This window comes from Pempheris klunzingeri, chromosome 23 (assembly GCF_042242105.1).
Source record: "Pempheris klunzingeri isolate RE-2024b chromosome 23, fPemKlu1.hap1, whole genome shotgun sequence".
Lineage (NCBI taxonomy): Eukaryota > Metazoa > Chordata > Actinopteri > Acropomatiformes > Pempheridae > Pempheris > Pempheris klunzingeri.
The window spans coordinates 7,856,440-7,877,978 of NC_092034.1; the positions used below are offsets into that span (position 1 = coordinate 7,856,440).

The 21,539-nt window shown below is 44.3% G+C and overlaps 1 protein-coding gene across 3 annotated transcripts; it reads left to right on the plus strand.

The window, feature by feature from the left end:
* The first annotated feature begins 1,211 nt into the window (after positions 1-1,211).
* Positions 1,212-20,396, plus strand: per1b (period circadian clock 1b). 3 transcript variants are annotated; one of them, XM_070854728.1, is made up of 20 exons: positions 1,212-1,380; positions 8,528-9,463; positions 10,005-10,258; positions 10,374-10,495; positions 11,025-11,226; positions 11,502-11,696; positions 12,289-12,367; positions 13,088-13,194; positions 13,431-13,584; positions 13,820-14,096; positions 14,280-14,388; positions 14,520-14,679; positions 14,772-14,878; positions 15,226-15,372; positions 16,086-16,472; positions 16,604-17,397; positions 17,505-17,691; positions 17,983-18,193; positions 18,449-18,599; positions 18,715-20,396. In XM_070854728.1, exons 2-20 carry the CDS (start codon positions 9,045-9,047, stop codon positions 18,997-18,999), a joined length of 4,347 nt encoding a protein of 1,448 aa, XP_070710829.1. In that variant the 5' UTR covers positions 1,212-1,380; positions 8,528-9,044; the 3' UTR covers positions 19,000-20,396. The 3 variants fall into 3 exon arrangements, with proteins under 3 accessions (XP_070710829.1, XP_070710831.1, XP_070710830.1); XM_070854729.1 differs by lacking the exon at positions 1,212-1,380 and adding an exon at positions 5,304-5,394; XM_070854730.1 differs by lacking the exon at positions 15,226-15,372.
* The last annotated feature ends 1,143 nt before the right edge of the window (positions 20,397-21,539 follow it).

Sequence of the window (21,539 nt, forward strand, 5' to 3'; positions counted from 1 at the left end):
AGATATGTGACTTAGGTTGGGAAATTACCCTGGGAATTAAGCTTTTTAGAATTTATACAGTTGTAATTGTTGAAAGTATCGACAAGCCTTATAAGAGGAATGTTGCTTTTGCATACAATGTCCTTACCATGTCCTTGTCATGTCATTTTGTTTGGGCAAATGTAATATGAAATAGAAATATCAAACATAACATGCATATGATAGTGTGCATCTCACTGTCATCACCAGTTGGTCAGTGTAGGTATGAAAGTTTGCTCAGTTTACTCAGAATAAGGTTCTGTCAAACTATCTCTAAATAACTAAATAACTTGAATGATAACATTATGAAATGACTATTATTATCACTACTACCGATGATGATTATTGTCATCATCATTATTATCACTATAATCAACAACAACATATTCAACAAAGCATTTAACAACTGCCAATGTTGACAATATGCAATAGTGCCTTATTTACTTATATCTTACTTAATGTGCAGTTGTGCTTCTTTTTTTACTGGTTTCACTAACTTTTATTATCTATCTATCTATCTATCATTGTTTATCATCAGAATCGGAAACAGCTTTTATTGAACAAGTATGTGAACACATAAAAGGAATATGACTTTGGTTTTTCCACTGTTATCGTGTACTTACACATAAACACACAAAAAGGGAGACAAGAACAGCAAAGCTGAACACATATTCAACATTTAACAATATATATATAGAAGTATAGATGTAAAAGAGAATAGATGTATAGATGCATGTCAAAAACTATGACAAAGAGTGTGAAGAAGACAGTAGTGCAATGATCCAGAGGCTCATTGTTTAGCATTAGTCAACAGGGTCCATTTACGAGTTGGTGCAGACAAAATAACACCACTGAAACTGTGACAGATACTCAGTAAGCAAACCCAGCTTGCAGCTACACCCCCACACTAAATGTCAGTGCGATGCTCTTTCATTTACTACGGTCAACTCAAGTAGGCCACATCCAGAGTGATCACGGGCACCGCCCTCTCATGTTCCTGTATGTTTGGAAATGAACTCAGGACCAGACACTCTTCAACGTGACCGATGGGCCCCGTGCAGCTGGCCCCGCCCCGCTCAGCCAATCACAAAGCAGCGGGGCGGTCCCGGGGCGGGGGACATCCCGCCATGCCGTCCAATCAGAGCGGCCGCTTTGGCATTACTTGCCCAACCACGGCACCGGCACGTGTATCCCTGCGTGTAAACTCCAGTTGGGGGGCGAACAAAAAATTCTGGAAAGCAAATACAGTCCGTGGAGCAAAGACAGTCGAAGCTACCAGGATTTATGCCGTTTGTTGTGGACTTTTGAGAACCTTATCGTGGGATATCAACGTTGCTGTTGTCGTTTTGAAGCATATCTACGGTAAGCTGGCCGCGTTTGTGCTGAAATCGTCTGTGTGTGTGTGGCGGTTCCTTCTTAGCTAGCATGCTAACAGTGTAGCAGCGTACAAACCGCAGATATCCCTTAAAGTGCCTTACAATGTCGTAAACCATATAATATCGCTATGATATCGTTAGAATTGCTATTCAGAAGTCAAAAGGTACAGGTGAAGCTTCCTTTGAGCCCTTCAGGAGTCGCTTCATGTGTCCGGACAAAATCACTATAAGGAAACATTTATTAATTCTGTCTAGAGGAGGTCGAGCCCACTAACTAAAGACAGACCTGACTATTATTGGCATCCATTTGAAGACCTGCTTTTCTTGGAATAAGTGAGCATGTCAGCTCTAGTTTCTGAGGGGTGGACGGACATGTGGATGTTGCTCAGTGACTCACTGTGATAGGTTGTGCTGCACAGAATTTATGGTGTTGTTGCTAATAAATATGTGAGAACTGTTCTGTTTTTGTCATCCATTAATGTATCTATAGTGCAAATGGGGCACTATTACACTATTAGGTTGATCAGTGGTCACCCCACTAATTATTAAAATTTATGTTGGATTACTTGTTTGATTTTTATTATAACTTTGACATACTCTTGTCACAACTATACCAACTGTACCGAACTGACTGAAAGGGTCTTCTAGTTTTAATCCACTAGGGCTTCTCCTAATATCCACATAAGGTACTGGTTGAAGGCAGGTTTGTACAATCTGCATGTCTCCAGCCAATCAAATGATGTCCCATGACAACTGTTGCAATCCACTGATTGTGTATTGTACCTTAGACCTTCCTACAATAGCTGAGCATCACAGACTCAGGCTGCATCCCCGTATTCCTCTGCTATCTCACCACGGACTGGGTGTCACAATACAATGAACACACACACACACACACACACACACACACAGAGCAAAAACGGCTGATAACATGCAGTTATAAATCAGCTAGACTCGGACAGGCTTTTGCTAGTGTTTTCTGCAGCCACCCTCTCTGAATGCATGGATTTTCGCACTAAGCATGTGTCAGCCATGGAGTGATTCGCTGGCATCTATACCACCGTCCTCTGTGATGTTCAACATGTTGTGGCATTTGGGAGAATTTACATAGAGCGACTGTGCAGCTCTCCTCCGGCACTGTAGATGCTCTGTGTGGTACGCAACATTTTCTGCTTTATGGTCCACAGGCAGAAATCAATATGAGCCTATGGAAGCTTGAGAGATACAGATGACCACTGGGTGGTATGCAAATCAGTGACACATGAACATCAATAAAGTTTGAAAGTGCATGTGCTAGACCAGGCTGTTAACAGAAGATTAAAAAAAGAGAGCTCAAAGTGACCTTCATTCGCCCATTGTGTGAATTATTAATAAGTCTCAGAGAGAGTTGTGGTGGGCACCATACAGATGACTCTTCCAGCTCATGCATAACCAAATTAAACTTGTGAGTTTTGACAGAAGCAAGAAGTTGCTGTTAATGCTGCATGTCTAACAGAAGAGGTGAGATGGCAGGCAGTGGCAGAGGTGGTGCGATACACGTTTAATCTGTGTGATTCCATGTATGTGTGTGTGGGGGGGGGGGCAGGACAAGCAAATAGACAATTAAACAGTCCACAGTAATACTTTGAAATGAGACTGATTCACCAGTAGTGCCCAGTTTGGACTAAATTGGGTGATGCACAGGAGCAGCGACACAATGTTCCTCTCGTTTTGGTTTCAAGAGCATTATTTGTACCTCCATTGGCCACAAGAAAAAGAAAAAAAATCACACCGCGCCTCCCACTAAATCTCTTTTCCACTTTAAACTGAATTAATTTGCCTCAAAATGGCGAAAAACAAAAAGCTTAAGGCAAAGAAAGACAGGGAGGGAGAGAGATATGGGCAGATTAGTTTGGTGGTGGTATAAAAGAAAACTATCAGGGCTACCAAACCTGCCACAGGCTACCAGGAAATAGCTCACTGGTGGCTCTTAAGCATGTCTGAGGTGGTAGGGCATGTGCTGTTCTCGCTAATGATGGTTGTCTTGCAGTTTAACATGATCAATCCCATGGCTGGTTTGGGGGTTTCACATTCATAGAAGGTCATAGCCTCATCTGGTGGTGACTGTAATGCCTCATTTAATTTCATTTGTTACATATTTACAGCTGCACACAGGTTGTTCAACAAAGCTATGTGGACAATTGTACTTTTGTAGAATGAATTATTCTCTTATTTCTATGATTTAATTCAAATATGGAACATTAGGCGTTTCAGGGCTTCATTACACTGTAGAAATGAGGCAGGCACAGAAGATTGCATTCTTCATCAAACCTTGATTAGATTCAGGAGTTGGTATTAAATATGTTTTATTATTTTCAAATGGTAGAGAACTTAGCTTCCTCTAAAATAGCACATCATGATTTTTATAGAAGGAACTTGTAATGCATACTAATGTAACGTAGACTAATGGTACTAAATGCTGATTAAATCTGGATTGTGGAACGTGGCTGATGTAATTATCTTTTTGTGTGACAAACCAGTTATAAATCTTGTCTCCCCTCGTAGATTTCTCAGCTCTGTTCTTAAAGTCCTCTTGAGAAACAACTGAAAAGCATTTTGACTTTGAAACTTTGCATAGTTACTATTGAAAGAGGGCAGAGAGGCGTGACCGATCACCAGAGAGGATTATTTAAAAGCATGAACAAATGCATAGGGATCAGTTAAAGTGAAAGAGGCTGTTTTGTTTGATAGAAGCTGTATTATTTAAAAATGTCTTACAGTCAGAGTCACAGTCGGAGCAAGTGTCTCTACCTGGCTGCCACTACAGATAGTTGATGGATAGTTCCCACTTGCTTGATAAATTTGCAAACATAATGGGTATTACATGTACCATAATGACAAAACAGTGCAAAACAATGAACTTTTGCCTCACTGAGCGCATCCACTGACAACAGAATGCCTCAGTATATGAGTAGAAGTTACTGAGTTGATACAGCGGCTAGATTCAGTGACGCAGAGAAAGTTGCTGTCATGAAAGTACGGCTGGAAAATCCAGGAAGCACAATTAATTGGATAGGACTGATGTGGTGCGTCGCAGGAGCTTGTATGAATGAACATCCAAGCTGAAGAGCTTTTCTCATAATCCAAGTTGTAAAACCTATTACAATAACCTAGCTGGAAGATTACGACCAGAGCAGTTCTGCAACAGTGCAGCAAACGGGAAGGTCCAAGTGTTTCCCTCAAAGTCTCCATGCTCCGATTCCTTCTGCTTGATTTCAAGGTTAACCCGATTTTTGCAATCTGCAAAACTTTTATTTCCGTATCTGGGGTACCTGGTCCGGCAAGTGAGCCCCCACCCATGGCAGGGATTGTACCACGCTGTACCCAGGGGTTTTTATCCAAAGGCATCCCAAAATCCTCCGCTTCAACTATGCCACAGAAACTGATTAACTTGTTACATTAGGTGACATCAGGCTTAAATGATATTGTTTAAAATTCATTTAAATAGTGTTGTTTTATTTCAAAGAAGTACAACACAGCAAAAGATTATATGTAATATTTAATAATAATGCAGTAACTCAGCATATTGTTATGTAATTCTACTACTCTAACAAGTCATATGGCCATGGAGTGAGGAGGGCCTGTTTTTTCCCCCCCACACTAAACTCATGCAGAGGGCGTGTGTCTATGTCCCATAAACGAACATTATGTACAGTGCCCGGTCTCTCGCAGACGCTGGTCGTCAACCAGCTGGCGCATCTGCCTATAGGCGTGCGTCCTCGGAGGGGAGACCTGCAGGCGGAGCCCAGGCCGCTCTGTGGGCCGGCCTGCCTCTCTCATTGGCCCGGCGAGCCGACCAATCAGCAGCCAGCAAGGCTTGCGGAAAACACCGCCGCTGACACGTGCAGCATGTACACAGGAAGGCGAGGCTGCGCAGACAGAGCGAGCTCCCGCACAGGCACCGTTATACACAGGGCCGTGACATGTCGAGCGGCGTGCATTCACGATCAGACCGGTGAAGGTGAATCGATGCTACTTGTTTTTTGTTTGTTTTTTTTTCCAAACGCGACTGAATGATATAAACATGTCGTGATGCGGGGTGGTTGTGATGGAGCGGTGCGGTGAAGTTCACACATGTTCCCGCACGGAGCCACGCCACACCTTCCTGCAGCCTCCGTCTGTGCTTTACAGTAGGGAAGTTTCTCATGTTTGCCTCTCAGGTGACAGGTGTTTAGTACAAGCGGCGTCCTGTGCCTTTACTGTGATTTTGTGGTGGTGAACCCTGTAGTGTGAAACGATGATTGTACATAGTGGAGCTGTTATTGATTTTTTATGCCAGACTAGCACACCACCCTTCCTATTGCACATTATTAGATTGTCATGGCAGTTTATCTCAGCATATCAAAGCTTATTTTGTGGACTGTTTGTGTTAAACCTTACATGTAGACGAGCGTGTCCTATTACAATTCATTACAAAAAATTACATGTATGTATATTCAGTTACATTCGCTGCAGTCATGATTATTTCCAATATTGATTCATCTCTCCCTTGTTTTTTTTAGATTAAACAATGAATTGTTTAGTCAATGAAATGTGAAATGTCAGAAAATAGTGAAAAATGTCCATCACTACCTGTTTGACCAGCAGTTCAAAGTCCCCACATAATCAATTTGTAATGATTTAAGATAACGTGAACATATATTTGCATTTAAGGAGGCGCAGCCAGTGAACAGCGTGTATTTTCTCCCTTTTTTCTGTTGATCAACTAATCTGTTCACTGGCTAATCATTTCAGCCCCCTCCAGGTTCATTCTGTGTAGTTCATCAACCAAATATAATGGGTTTTATTTGGTCTTCAGCTAACAGAAGAGATTTCTTCATACTAATATTACAGCCTTAAGACTTTGTAAACAAAATTAGCAAGCAGTTTCTTCTCTTATGTGCAGTTTTCAATAGTTAAGAACTTAAGTAAAATTGCACCTGTGAGTCTGCTGGAGTTGGTCAGGGGATCACACCAAAAAAAGAAACATTTGAAACCTTGAATTCATTAGTCGTACAGGTTTGAAATGAAGCGAATGGGAGATTGACTGAAGTGTAATTAAATGCCCCCCACCTGCACTTAAGTGACTCCCCACCCAAGCAGTCGATGTTCCAGGGACCCAGGTCTGTGTGTGTGTGTGTGTGTGGGCGAATGTGTCACCCTGACACACCGGCACATGATTCACTTGGCCTTTTCTTATTTTGTGCAACACTGGGCAGTTGAGATCACATAAGGTGCCATGACATTTCGGAAAATGCTGCTAAATTGAAGTAGAATTGAATAAAACAGCATGCAAGGCCGCGCCGACCATCTCATACTCAGTAAGGCATTTTTAATATTCTTTCCCACACCAAGATAGACACCGTCTTGCATAATCAGCGATTGGTCTTACTGGGTGCATTTCCTGTGAATAATTTGTGCAGGTGGGCGGCATAGTGGCTCATTGGCTAGCGCTGTTATCACACAGTTATGGGTTCAAACCTGACCTGGCTGGTTCAGGAGCGGCAGCGTGGCATTTGCATCTTCGCCCCATGTCTGTGTAGGATTCCTCCATGTGCTCCGGTTTCCTCCCACAGTCCAAAGACGCGCATGTTAGATGAACTGGAAATTGCCTGTATGAGGGAATATGAGTGTTAATATTGTGTCTGTCGATGTTTCAGCCATTCTTGTCCCCCAGTGCATTCTGGGATCAGCTGCTGCAGCAGCTCAGAAAATTGATTGAATTTGGGAATGCACCGTCTAAGCAAATGGGCCCACGACAGTTGGCTTAGCAAGTAAAGAAGGTGGGTGGGGTGGGGTGGGGTGGGCTGGGATGGATGGCACACCCAGGTATTCTAGTAGCCCGAGCACAGTTCCCCACCAACACCTCCACCCACTGCCGTGTGTCTCTGCCATCACCCATGGAAGTATGCATGGATGCCAGCCTGCCTCAACACCCACTCATGCCCTGCTTGCATATTTCCAGACCATAATTGCTCCTTCCCCCGCCCAGTTCGGCCGCAGCGCACACAGTTTGTCATGTGCAAGTGTGCATCATCCATCTGACCAAACATAATGCTGATTAGCATTTCACGATTGCCAAGGCGGCAGCTTAGTTGCATTGAGGCAGTGTCACACGAATTTGTTCATGTAAACCTGCAGCCGTTCACCACTTTTCATTGGTGCAAAGTTGTTACGTTTGCTTTAATGAGTCACTTTTGACATTAGCTGTCCATACCCGTTATCCTCTCATCAGATCTAATGAGCAGAGTCCAGCTGGGGGTGGCCCCGCTATACCTCTCCACGCCGCCGCATTGGGGTTTTGCGTCAGGGACAGAAAGCCGAGTTATGTCTGTCAGCGGTTAAACCCGTCCCAAGCAAATTCTGCACCAAATGCATCACTGCACACCTGAGGGGGGCAGGTAAACAGGATTGTAGGACAGCCAGGTGTGTAAAATTGTGAGGATTGACGGAGGCAGACTGGCCTGTATCTTCCTCTGATTGCGTCTGCAGGGGCTTAAAGGATTAAGAGGCGTCTTCCTTGGCCAAGAAATAAATAGTACTAAACTTTTACTTGCGTAGGTGGTGGCCAGATATATACTGAGAGTTACTATTAACAAGCAAACCTTAATTTAAAGCAACCCTCTGGTGGTGAGCTTTGTTCTGTCCTTGTGGCGCTCTGTTTGTTTTGATCGTCTGGGTAAAAGTGGACTAAGCTATGACGACCAACAAATGTTCCATGTCATTTTGGCATTAGCGTCCACCTGTTCTATATTCAGATACATGCATACGCACTTGCTGCATGCAAGTAGGACTAGGAGATTAATGCCAGTCTGTTCTCAAGATGAGGTTATTGTTTATTCTTGATAATCTGGGTAAAGGGTAAACAGCTGGGCACTCAACACCCATACTCAGTTGACAAGCATTCAGCCCGCTCCACGAGACAGTAAAAACATTTCATGGCCATTTGAATTTTTCCTCAGAGGCCAACACGATAAACTGATGATAAGCATTCCTTTTCTGTCTTTCGAGGCTGCAGTCCGAAAGAAATACTGGCAAGTCCAAGGCAAGCATTTTATCATCCTGCAGCTAATATTATTCCATCTCTTTCCCTCTGTCTTTTTCTGTCATCTCAGGTGGCCTTCAGCACTTAGAGCAACACATCCCCGAAGAGGCGAGAAGACCAGAGACGGAGTGAAGAGATTTTTTTTTGCTCTCCACCAAGAGCTGTTTTTCTCACTCTCCCTCACAATCTCTCATCCCATCTGTTGGAGCACTGATGCCAAGGCTGTTTCATAAGCAGGAATTCATCTCTCGTCTGCATTACTTTGAGTGACACTTTTTCCTCAAGATAATTAGAGATAATTGCTGTCTTTCTGGAGCGGCAGCCTTTGCTTTTTGGTGATTTGCAGTATTTTTAAAGCAGTTTGCACTCTTTGAAAACCTCCATCGAAGGGTTCACAGCCCACCCAAAAAATAATTTAACCACTTTTGAAAAACAAACAATGAATTTCTCTCCTTAGTTCCTTTAACTATAAGCTAAGAACAATGATTCACCCATGTATACATAGTAGTCCCACTTAAATTGAAGTTGTTCCTGTTTTCACCTCGGCTGACGTTAATCAAGCTGTACCAGCCTCATCCTACTCTAGTATGAGTTATGACAACTCCAAATCAATGCCCAGCAGCAGCACTCGGGGGCGAGTGGCAAGGGCCGACGAGAAGGACAATGACCAGGAAGCAGAGTTAGACAGGTTAAACTCCCTGAAAACCGGCGGTGGTCAGCCCAGTGACAATGCCTCCACTCAGGAGCAGGGAAGCGGAGCCGGAGGAAGCTCATCTCCCAGCGGGGGCTCGGGATCTGGAAGTTCGTCCGAAGACAGAAGGGGCCAAAACTCTGACGACATGGACGGACTCTCCAGTGGGAACGACTCTGGGGAGAGGGAAAGCGAGAGCAGGATGGAGAGGGGGAATGGGTTGCGCGGGCGTCCGCAGTCGACACGCAGCTCGCACAGCTCGTCAAATGGCAAGGACTCTGGCATGATGCTGGAGACCACGGAGAGCAACAAGAGGTGAGAGCAGACGATTGTTACTATGTGTAACGCTGCCCATAATCAAACCAAATAGGTCTGGTTTCATGGTCTCGTTAGTTTGGTGGCAAGTTTTTGCTTTTACTGCCCACAATCTGAATCCAACTCCTGTTATGTCCTATATTTACTTTAATTATACATTTTTACACAACACAAAAGAGCTGCAAGGTGCACAATTCATGCAAAATATGCCCACTTTGAAGTAGTAAAGCAGTTAAGGAACACAGTAGGCAACAGCTGAATAACTGAATAAGAAAATGACAGCTTACATTAAATGGTTTTGAATAGTTACAGTGCTGAATATAGTGTCCTGTAGTGTTTTATCTTCATCTCTAGCATAAACCCAATAAAGCCTTTGAAAACGTATTTTTATGAAACTACATATTCAAGACTTAATAAACATCAGAGTACTGATAACTAGATTGTGAGATCTATTTCTTGCTCTGGACAGTCACACATACGAACAGTATGTGTCAGTGCCGGCGTACACATCATTTCACCGCAACCGCTCGTCTTTTCCCAGCTCCAACTCCCAGAGTCTGTCACCCCCCAGTGGCTCCCTGGCCTACAGCCTGCTGTCGACCAGCTCAGAGCGCGACCCCCCCTCCACCTCCGGCTGCAGCAGCGACCAGTCGGCGAGGGTCCAGACCCAGAAAGAGCTAATGAAGGCGATCAAAGAGCTGAAGCTCCGACTGCCATCGGAGCGCAAGACCAAGGGCCACTCCAGCACTCTGAACGCGCTCAAGTACGCACTTCAGTGTGTCAAACAAGTACGAGGTGAGGTGGCATTTCTTTGTTTGTATCTTCGCCTTATATTGTCTTCAAAGCAAAATACAATTCAGTCTCTATATATATTCACACTGTGACTGATTTATTTTCAAAATGCCTCCAGCCAACAAGGAGTACTATCACCAGTGGAGTGTAGAGGAGTGTGTCGGCTGCAGTCTGGACTTGTCCACCTTCACAATTGAGGAGATTGACAACATCACATCAGAATACACCATCAAAAACTCCGTAAGTTATTTTCTTAAAGTACCCCAGACCGTCTAAGCTTTGGTGTTTTGAGGAAACGGTTCATACAGATATTTTATGGTTATTGAACCGTGGACGTGGGCGTTTTATTTCTTTATTTACCCTCGGGAATACAATGTACCTAAAAAAGAACATTGGGTTCAGTCACATGGCATTGACTGCCATAAAAATTTACGAGGTACTCAAAACACATGGCTCCTTTATCGATCAATGCTGTATTTATTTCCCTCCAAGCTTTGTAATGAACTGTGATAAATATTTTATCTGTCATATCCTGAAATAACTCCAGTATTCAGGCTCTAATACAGTACACTTCATCTAAGCCACATCTCTGCAACTTTTAGTATGTGTTAATTGACTTAAATAATAACTGATCTTTTAGTGAATAAATCAGGCAGTTCTACTTTATGTCATAGAAATTGTTACCACTTTGCTGCTGCATACAGCCGTGCCCAAGGATCTCACTGACAGTTGGTCAGAGAAACTGAAATATGTCTCACTTTTTACGTAGGACACTTTCTCCATGGCGGTGTCATTCCTGTCAGGGAAGGTGGTGTACGTATCGCCCCAGGGCTCGTCCCTGCTGCGCTGCAAGCCCGAGTATCTCCAGGGGACCGTGTTTTCTGAGCTTTTGGCCCCGCAAGATGTCAGCACCTTCTACAGCGGCACAGCACCCTGCCGCCTGCCATCCTGGGCCTCCTGCATCGGGTCTGGTGAGCAGAGGCAGAGTGAAATTGGGAATGAGTTATTAAAAAAAAGGGAGGGAAAAGAGGGAACCTTGGTGTGAGATTGTATTGAAGAAAGATTTTTACAGGCAGTGAAATCTCAAGAGCAGGTGATCAGAAATAACTGAGAAATGATTTCTGACAGTCCATCGATTTTTTTTTTTTTTTCCTTGAACCAATCCAGTCAGGAAAATGCCCAGTCTTTGTCCAAAGTCTAAATACTGTAACTATCTTGCACTGACTGACTCTTTTCCTGTTTCCAGTTTCTCCTCCAGTGGATTGCACTCAGGAGAAGTCCATGTTCTGTCGAATCAGTGCAGAACGGACACAGGGCGGCGAGATGCGCTACTATCCCTTCCGCCTCACGCCCTACCAGCTCACCATCAGAGACTCAGATGCTGCTGAGCCACAGCCCTGCTGCCTGCTCATCGCAGAGAGGGTCCACTCTGGATACGAGGGTATTTGTCATTTGACTGCATCTGCATTTAAGTCCCTTAACCCTGTTGCAGCAAATTAACTGTCCATAAATAAGATCATTTAACATTTTTATGATGGAGCTACTAAGCCACGGTAGTGGATAGAGAATAATAAATGAGATAAAGTCGTGCTCCTCACCATTGTTGTGTTGTTGCAACATTGATAATGTTATGTCACAGTAACCCACACATCACAGCTACAGTAGGTTTCTGATAATTGAGTGATAATTTAGCTTATGCTCCCCAAAATTCATATTTTTTATGTTTTGACTAAAACCTGTTATATATGTTGTATCCATCCATCCATTAAAACTTAACTAGTAACACAAGCACTTGAAACTGTAAAAATTATAATAATTTGTTTATGAGGAAATAAGAGACAAGAGACAGACTCTCAATGGTTTGCTGTAAAATACCATATTAGACATATATTACATATTATAAATGGTTTGATGCTTTTCAGAATTGCAAATAAACCTTAAACATATATACAGAATATCTATTCGAACTGAATCAGTCTGCCTGACTGCATGTTTTTTCCATCTCTTGTCTCCCTGTCCTCTGGGCCTCTCAGCTCCTCGGATCCCTCCAGACAAGAGGATCTTCACCACCAGTCACACTCCCAGCTGCCTCTTCCAGGAAGTGGACGAGAGGTCAGTTAATCAACCACTGATACGACGGTTACTGCTGTGCTGTCATCTGGCCACAGTACTTTGAAATGATAAAACTCTCATGATATGGACGCCTGGTATCAGATTAGGGAGAAGAATAATGGAAGCCAACATATACAGTTGACATAAAGCAGTAACCAGAGTTTAACACATCTGATTATTGTTAAGTTTTTTAATCCTAGTTATATCTGGATCTTTCATTTATATTTGAGATTTTGTTAAATAACTATAGATTTTGCAGAAAAAAATCTCAACACATTAAATATTTCTGGTCTTGAGGTTGTTGCAAAATCTGTTAAGGAAAACTGAGGAATTAAAAATATAAGAGAATTACTGAAAAATAACTTTTTTTTACTAGTTTAAAGCAAATAATGGCAATAAAGATAAGCTGTTGAATACCCAACTGTGTACAACTGAATTTATAACTTCTGAAAGCAAAAGCACTGAAGTATTTTACTTTGGAAATTTCAATAGTCAGTTTCAAAAGCTATATTCAAAATCGCTCCAATTCCCAAGGCTCAGTTTGAGTCAAAAGAATCTGTTTGCTTAAATTGGTTTGGTGCCTTTATGGCCATCGTTTGCTTCCTCCCTTATCACTTTTCCTGAACTGATCCGTTTACTGAACTAGAACCCTAATGTGTAATGTATAACTAATGTATAACTATTACCGTCTAACTGTATGTAAATACATCATGTTTGCAGGGCGGTGCCGTTGTTGGGCTACCTGCCTCAGGACTTGGTGGGAACCCCCACCCTGCTCTACATCCACCCTGAAGACAGGCCCATAATGGTGGCTATACATGAGAAGAGTGAGTCCTTTCAGCACTGAACTGCTCACATACATCATACACTGGAGAAGGAGCTTTTCTATATCAGTCATGTCTTTATTTTGTTTTTACTCATCTTGTATTTACATTTTGTTGCCCCATTGAGTCAAAACTATTAAGAAACTATAACTATAAAACTAGAGTTTGGCTTCATATCTTATAAATGCCTTTATTCTGTCTCAGCTTTCTCATGTGTGTCCACTGTTGTCTCCTTTCAGTCTTTCAGTTCGCAGGGCAGCCGTTTGAATATTCACCCCTGAGGATGTGCGCCCGCAGCGGGGAATATCTGACCATCGACACCAGCTGGTCTTCCTTTGTCAACCCCTGGAGCCGGAAGGTGGCATTCATCGTTGGGCGCCACAAAGTTCGAACGTAAGATTATTATTTGTTTACTGAAAAATAAACGCTTCCAGAGCACTAATAAATGCTCATAAACAGAACATAAATAGATTTCTTAGGTTAGGCTAGAGAGAGAGAAAAAAGAGGATGTGAAGGCATAGAAATGGTGGACGTAGATGTGTTTTTAATGTATATTGTTGTTCTCTAATCTAAAAATTGAGGGCAATGGGCCACCTCTTTTTCTAACAACATTTTCCCCCGTCTCCAGGAGCCCTCTGAACGAAGATGTGTTCACGACACCACAGGGCTGCGAGAGTCGGGTCACCACGCCCGACATCGTCCAGCTCAGCGAGCAGATCCACCGGGTCCTGGTGCAGCCGGTGCACAGCGGCAACTCTCAGGGCTACAGCTCACTCGGGTCCAGTGGGTCACGAGGCTCCCGCCGTTCACACCATCAGCAGCACAGTGCCTCAGCCGCCTCGTCCAGCGACAGCAACGGCCCCGCCATGGACGTGGCTGTCGCAGCGGTTGCTTTACACAAACCTGTGAGTCTGAGCAGCCAGTGGTTTTAAGGCCTAGCTACGTTTTCAAATCTCAACACATAACAGGGATACAGCAAGAAAATGTATACGTAACATAATTGAAGGCCTTCTAATGGTGAACTAGAAAAATGTGACATCACAGCTGGTGTCTATATCTGTTTAATAAGTCTGATGCTTCTTTTCTAGATGACATTCCAGCAGATCTGCAAGGATGTTCACATGGTCAAAACCAACGGGCAGCAGGTTTTCATCGAGTCCCGTAACCGGCCACCGCCCAGAAAAAACCCTAGTACAGGTAAAATAATTTACCTAATTATGTAGCATAATTACATTAAAAAAAGGGATCAATAATATATATGATAACAGGGATGAAAAATGCCAAATCTGATTGTTACATCTCTGGCATTTCCTCTTCCTCTCATCCAGGCACAACAAGCATCAGAGCCGTCCCTAACGACCCAGTCAGAGGTTTGATAACCGACCTGACGAAACCACTCAAAGCTTTGGTCCCTGCGCCGCTTGTACAGAAGGAGGCTCCTACTGGCTACTCCTACCAGCAGATCAACTGTCTGGACAGCATCATAAGGTGCGTGCGCACGCCTAACGCAATTCTCCCTAACCGTTTTTTAGTTATCACTGCACTCATGACTCATCCAACAACTCTCTGACTCTATGCAGGTACCTGGACAGCTGTAACATTCCTAACACGGTTAAAAGGAAGTGCGGCTCCTGCACGGCCTCCTCCACGTCTGATGACGACAAGGAGGCCAGTGGCAACAACAAAGGTACGTTTTTAATAATTACCTACAACTGGTTTTGGTCATTACGTAGGTCCTAATGTAGCTAATTAGGTAGGTGTTTCTCAGAAGTTTCCCTTACACAGATCTCTGATCCACTTATTTAAGTTCCACATTATGCCTTTTTTTGCCAATGTGTATTTACCAACAGAAATACTGATAGAAAAATCTTATTCTTGTTGAATGTGGATTTTTCTCATTGATTTAGCTCATTGGAGCATACAGATGTCGTCAGCGACCATCAAGCATGCTTGTTCATGTGTCTGTATGTGCTCGTCCAGCAGGAACACACAGTCATGATGCTACTGAACTCATTGACCTTGCTGTCTCTGCAGGTGGTTCTGTAAGCCTCGTAGGCGAACCACCAGCTCTGCCTCCCCTGACCATGGCCACAAAGGCAGAGAGTGTAGCCTCAGTCACGTCCCAGTGTAGCTTCAGCAGCACCATCGTGCATGTGGGGGATAAGAAGCCTCCAGAGTCAGGTGGGAATCATCGACATTCACACACTCTGAAACTAAGTATGGGGTCCTTGCATGTTTTAAACTGAATTTGTAGGCCAGCATATTAAAGGCTGGAGTTTGTGTTGAGATGCCCTCAGAATCTTTTCTGATACTGTTTTTTTTTTTTTCATTTTACCGTCCTACTTTTTTTGCAAAGAAACTGACCAAAAAGTTCTTTGTATTACTTAAAAAGTCCTAAGAATTATTTTGCAGAAGCCTGTAGCTGCATGATGAATGTGGAGATTGCAGGTAATCTGATTTAAATCCCGAAATTTCTCTCTGGGCATCGTCTCTTTCGCTGTCTGTTTTTCCCCTTTACCCAAAGATCTGCTCTACACTTTCTTTTTGCCTTTTTTTAAAGTGATATTATGTAGCTTTTGCTGGATAATGTTCAACGTGAAAATGTAGTGTTAACAGTAGCTCATGTACAGAAGAGTCTTAGTCAGCCAACTAACAAAGTTCTGCCTGTCTATTACTGTCTGTCTATGTTAATTTTGCTAACTTAGCCACCAGACCAGACCAAGTTAGGCTGTAACAGCAAAATCCATGAGTGTACTGAACTGAGCCAAACTGCATTTTATTGCTTATGAATGTATGTTTTCTTTTGTGAGAAGAACGTCCCTTTCCTTTTCTCTAAAGTCACATCGTATCAGTTCAATGCTCTAACACCTCCCCTCATGCTTCTTGTAACACAGACATCATCATGGAGGAGGCTCCTACAACTCCCACGCTTTCTCCTCCCGCCACCACTGCAACGCGTCCTGCCAGTGGCCTGCCACCTCTCACCAACACAGCCATCACCCCTCCTCCTCCTCCTCCTCCCCCTCCTCCCCCTCCTCCCGCACCCCAAGCCACTCCGCCAGAGAGGGACAGCTGGAGAAGTGGAAGTGTAGGAGGAGGAGCAGGGGGAAGTGGAGGAGGCCGGATGGGTCTGACAAAGGAGGTGCTATCCGCCCACACCCAGCAGGAGGAGCAGGCCTTCCTTGATCGCTTCAAAGACCTCAGCAAGCTGCGTGTTTTCGATCAGACGGCGTCCTCGACTCTCCAATGCCACAAGCCAGCTGCCAACCCTCTGTCACGAGGTACAGGATCACACACACACACACACACACACACAATGTATATACACCACATAAATCATACATGAATGGTTAATTAAAACCAAAAAAAAAAAGAATATTTGCTTAATTCAGTGTTTCCTTCTCTCTCCCAGGGGTGCGTTGTTCTCGGGATTACCCAGCCGCGGGAAGCAGCACCGGGCACAGACGTGGTCGTGGTGGCAAGAGACTGAAGCACCAGGAGACATCGGACCAGCACAGCTCTATGGGCCTAAGTGGGAGCCGGTGTGATGCGAGGACCAGCACAGCTCCTGTGCCCCTTAACATGCCACTGGGACCTCCAACCAACTCCTCCTCCTGGCCATCTGTAGGCTCCCAGGCCAGCATTCCCTCCGCCCCTTTCGCTCCCGGTATGCTCCCGATCTACCCGGTTTACCCACCACTGGCACAGCCCTTAACTGTCCCGGATCCATCACGTTTCCCCCCCCCCCAGATAGTACCTCCCATGATGGCCCTCGTTCTGCCCAACTACATGTTCCCCCAGATGGGAGCACCCATCTCTCAGCCAGGCGCCACCCCCGGACACTTCTACAATCCTAACTTCACATACCCAGTGGCCACCTCAGCAGCTGTCCCCACCGTTGTCCCCACCGTTGTCCCCACCGTTGTCCCCACTCCGGGCACGTGCGCCCCATCTCGCAGCAGCACCCCCCAGTCCTACAGTCAGACACCCGCCGACCGCGAGGGCGCAGAGTCCCCCCTCTTCCAGTCCCGATGCTCCTCCCCCCTCAACCTGCTGCAGCTGGAGGAATCACCAAGCAACCGCTTAGAGGTCGCCACGGCCCTGGCAGCATCACAGCAAGCTACGCCATCTGCGCAGGGTGGTGCGGCGGGGGGGCAGAGCACAGCCAATCAGATCAGCTCTGACACCTCCAAGGAGAATGAGAACGTAAGTACACAGATGTCCAGAATAGGATGTTAAGCTTTGAAAACCATTTTGTCTCGTCTTTCTCTTTATTTCACGAAAGATTTTAATTAGAATTTTTTCCCCATTAGGGTGAAGCTAATGAGTCCAACCAAGATGCCATGTCCACCTCCAGTGACCTGCTGGACATGTTGCTGCAGGAAGACTCCCGCTCAGGCACCGGCTCAGCTGCGTCTGGTTCAGGGTCCTCTGGCACGAGGTCCTCTGGTTCAGGCTCTGGTTCCAACGGCTGCAGTTCTTCTGGCACCAGCGGCACCAGTTAGTAAACTAATTTCACCATTTTAAATCACATCCCAGTGATATTCTCTCAAGCAGATTGTAGGACAAATACAAATTGTACTACCTTTGCTAAGCAAATACTGAATCTAAAGAGCGATACCAAGATGTTTTCTCAAAGAGAGGTCTAGTTTCTATCTAATTATACAGACTTCAACCAAATTACAGTTAGATTTGGAGTTGACTGCATAACGTCCCACAAAGTTGTCTGTGATGCATCTAAGTCACATTTAGTTAAACTTAATTCATTTTCAACTTTCCTCGTCCCTTCAGGCAGCAGCCAGGGCAGCCACACCAGCAAGTACTTTGGTAGCATCGACTCGTCAGACAACGATCATTCCCGCAAGCAGCCACCAGGGGGCAGCAGCAGTGCCAGGGGAGACGGCGAGGAGCAGTTCATCAAGTGTGTCCTGCAGGACCCCATCTGGCTGCTGATGGCCAACACAGACGACAAGGTCATGATGACCTATCAGCTGCCTGTGAGGTACGGCACTCGGCAAAATGTGACCAGACAACACACCAAACTATACCTGTTCAGTTTCAGATTGACAGGATGAAAATCCAGCATCAAAGATGAGCTCTGATTTAAAAAAAAAAAAAAAAAAAAAAAAAAAGGATGCCTCTTTGATCTCATACAAAACTCCAAAAATTAGGCCTAAATAAAGGAGAATTGTACATTATTGACAGGGATACATCGGTGAATAAATTAAAAGCATCACTGCTTTCCCACTCCACACAGGGACATGGAGACTGTGCTGCGAGAGGACCGCGAGGCCTTGAGGAGCATGCAGAAGCACCAGCCACGCTTCACAGAGGAGCAGAAGAGGGAGCTGAGCCAGGTGCACCCCTGGATCCGCACAGGACGCCTGCCCCGGGCCATCAACATCTCTGTGAGTGACACAACAAGTCAACCCAGAGCCATGAAAAGGTTTAGCAACACATGCAACAACACACGGAAATGAAATTTGCATTTGTATGAATTTGTGTCTCTCTGGTGTCTCTCAGGGCTGCGCAGGATGCAAGTCTCCCCCCGCCACGCTGCCCAACGCTCCGTTCGACGTGGAGATCCACGAGATGGAACTGTGCAGCGTGCTGAAAGCTCAGGAGGAGGGCGACGACAAGGAGAAGAAAACTCTATCAGAGGCGGCCATGGATGAAGCCCAAGACGAAGGCGACGACGAGGCAGAAGAGAAAGGCACCAAAACACAAGACAACAACGAAGACATGGCGGCAGAGGAGCAGACAGCGACCCCTGAAGCCGTGGAAGAAAAGTCTCACATGACTCACTAAGAAGGCGGCCAAAGATAAAGCGTACTATCGTAACCTTTCTTCGCCGATATGCAGACGAAACAAAAATATGCACCTTCCAGGACTTTCTGCGCCTAAAACATCTTTACACAGGGTGTAAGTTGTTGAAACAGGAAACAGGATTCGCTGGGACATCGAGGTGCATATTGATCGAGACAACTTCCATTTATTGTTCGACAGGTCAGGCAGGACACTCGGCCCATTTGATTCCGATTCAAAGTCTGACTTTGACGACACACAAGGCGTGTTGTATGGCTGCATATTAAATGCCTTGGACAACACAGGACACACATGCACTCAGTTTTAGAGAGTGAATTAGTACTTTTCTCCTCCCCCCCTTCACCTGGTCTTGTAGTTCTTGGCGTATTTATTTAAATTGTAAAGATAATCAGAGAGGACTTCAGGTGAATGTGTTACAAAAAGGCACCTTTACATAAAGATGGATGTTCTTCACCACAGTGTCCTCCTTGACGTTTTCATCTCTCCTGTTCAGGGTTCAGCTGACGAGGAAACAAGGGAGTTTAACTGTCACTCTTTCTTCTGGTTGAATGTTTCTGGGGTCCTGCTCCCACCTAGATCGTCTCTCTTAAAGAGTCAATGTTGGGTTTTTTTATGTAAAAAAAAAAAAAAAAAAAAGAAAAAACAAAAGTTTGTCCAGACAAGAAAAAGCGACTTTAACCCAATAGACAAAATGTACATTGAGAACCAGATTATTTTCGTGTATATTTTTATACGTTCATCCACTTCAAATAGAGAGAGGATTAATGCCCTAGAGTGTCTATACTGGAAAGAGTCTGATCAGTTAAGAATTTTCAGCGGGAAAAGAAAAAAACAATCACTGCACAGTCTCTGAAACTGAGATTTCTCATGTCACAGCAGTCCAGTTGCTTCACATGAGCGACGTGCAGTTCACCGTGGGGCGGCGTGGCAATCGCCGGGAGACCAACCTGGACTTTTAAAAAGGTTACTCCCCGGCCGGGCATTAGTTTGTGCATTCGTGTGGTCTCCCCGCAGTGACAAGTGAACAATGCATCTCTGAGAAACGACCACTCACAAAACGTCACAGACAATATTTCCCAAAACTGCCAGCACCCCGAGGAGCTGTAAAGCCTTCAGCAGAGGGACAGCTTTTGTGTCGCCAGTGCTTGCTCACTGTGGTAAGTAGATTTGAGAGGAGGTGGATGCCACGCTCCAAAAAGTCTTGAGGGTTTGGAGAGTGTTTACTATCTTTTTTCTCTCTGTCCCTTTCTCTTTCTCTGTGGCACTGTTCTGGTCATGTGATATCCTATGCTTTATGGCGTCAGTGGTGTCTGCAACAGTTTCTTAATATTTTTGTGAAATTCTTTGTACAAAAAGACAATAAAACGACTTGAAAAGCCTGTAAATGTGATGTTTTTTTTTCCTACTGCAGTTTTATGATTACATCTTATTGCAGTCTATTTTCGTCGGTGGGTGTTTTGCAACAGTTGGCCTGGATACTCAGAAGTGTCCTGACCGAACTGGAAGCAGAGAGCAGATCGGGGCAGCAGCTTTCTCTTCCGAACCACAGTCTCCTTCTGTTCAGCTGTGGTTTCTACCCAGAGTGGTCACCGCAGCTTAAAAAAGACAACAGGCATGCCCTCATTGAGACAAACACAAAGCGGCAAAGTTGACTTCATTGCACGTTACAATTATAACAATGACGACAATGATAGTAATTTATGTGGGTTATTTTGTTATATTTTGATGTTAATAAACTGCCTTGAAAATTTATGTGAAGTTACATTACAGTTTTAAATCTTTTTTTTTTTACAATAATGATGGGCCTGTCCCTGCCAAAACAAAATACATTTTGCAGCAGAATTCAGCACATTTCAAATCTTCCACATGTACTTTTATAAGTCAGACTCCTGTTTTGGTTGAACCTTCTGTCATTTTAATTCTGTCCTGCAGCTGAACTCCTTCACCAGCTGCTTACTTTCGTGAAACCACCACCGTGAAATCTTTGGAAAAGAATTTAATCTTCATGATAACCTTCGCTTGCAGGCCTAATTGCACATATGTGCCCAGGTGGCTTTCAAAAATGAGAGTTTACAGCCATGCAAGCACTTCTGTGATGCTGTATTTTAAGCACAACATCTAATAAAGCAAAAATGTTATCTAAAGTATTGGACTTCTTTAACAGCTCAAAGCTATGAGCTATAAACATGTAATATAAGACAAGTATAAAGGGAGTAATACATTAGCACAAAATTGCAAGTCTGACTTCTGAAATAACTTCACAGGTCATTAATGCTATGAGCAGCCATTTTAAGCACCACTGGTATATAATCACAATAAATGCTTCTTATCATTGCTCTCATTTAAGATAATGAATGAATACTTTAGATTGCCCTAAAAAATCCCACATTATGCAAAATGTAATCTTAAATGTCCTTCCAACATAAATGCATGTGCCAGGTGTGCCAAGAAACCACCACACTATGAGAGAAGACCAACCTCTCTTGTTCCCCTGCTCCGTCTTTCAGTAACGGTGTGTGAAA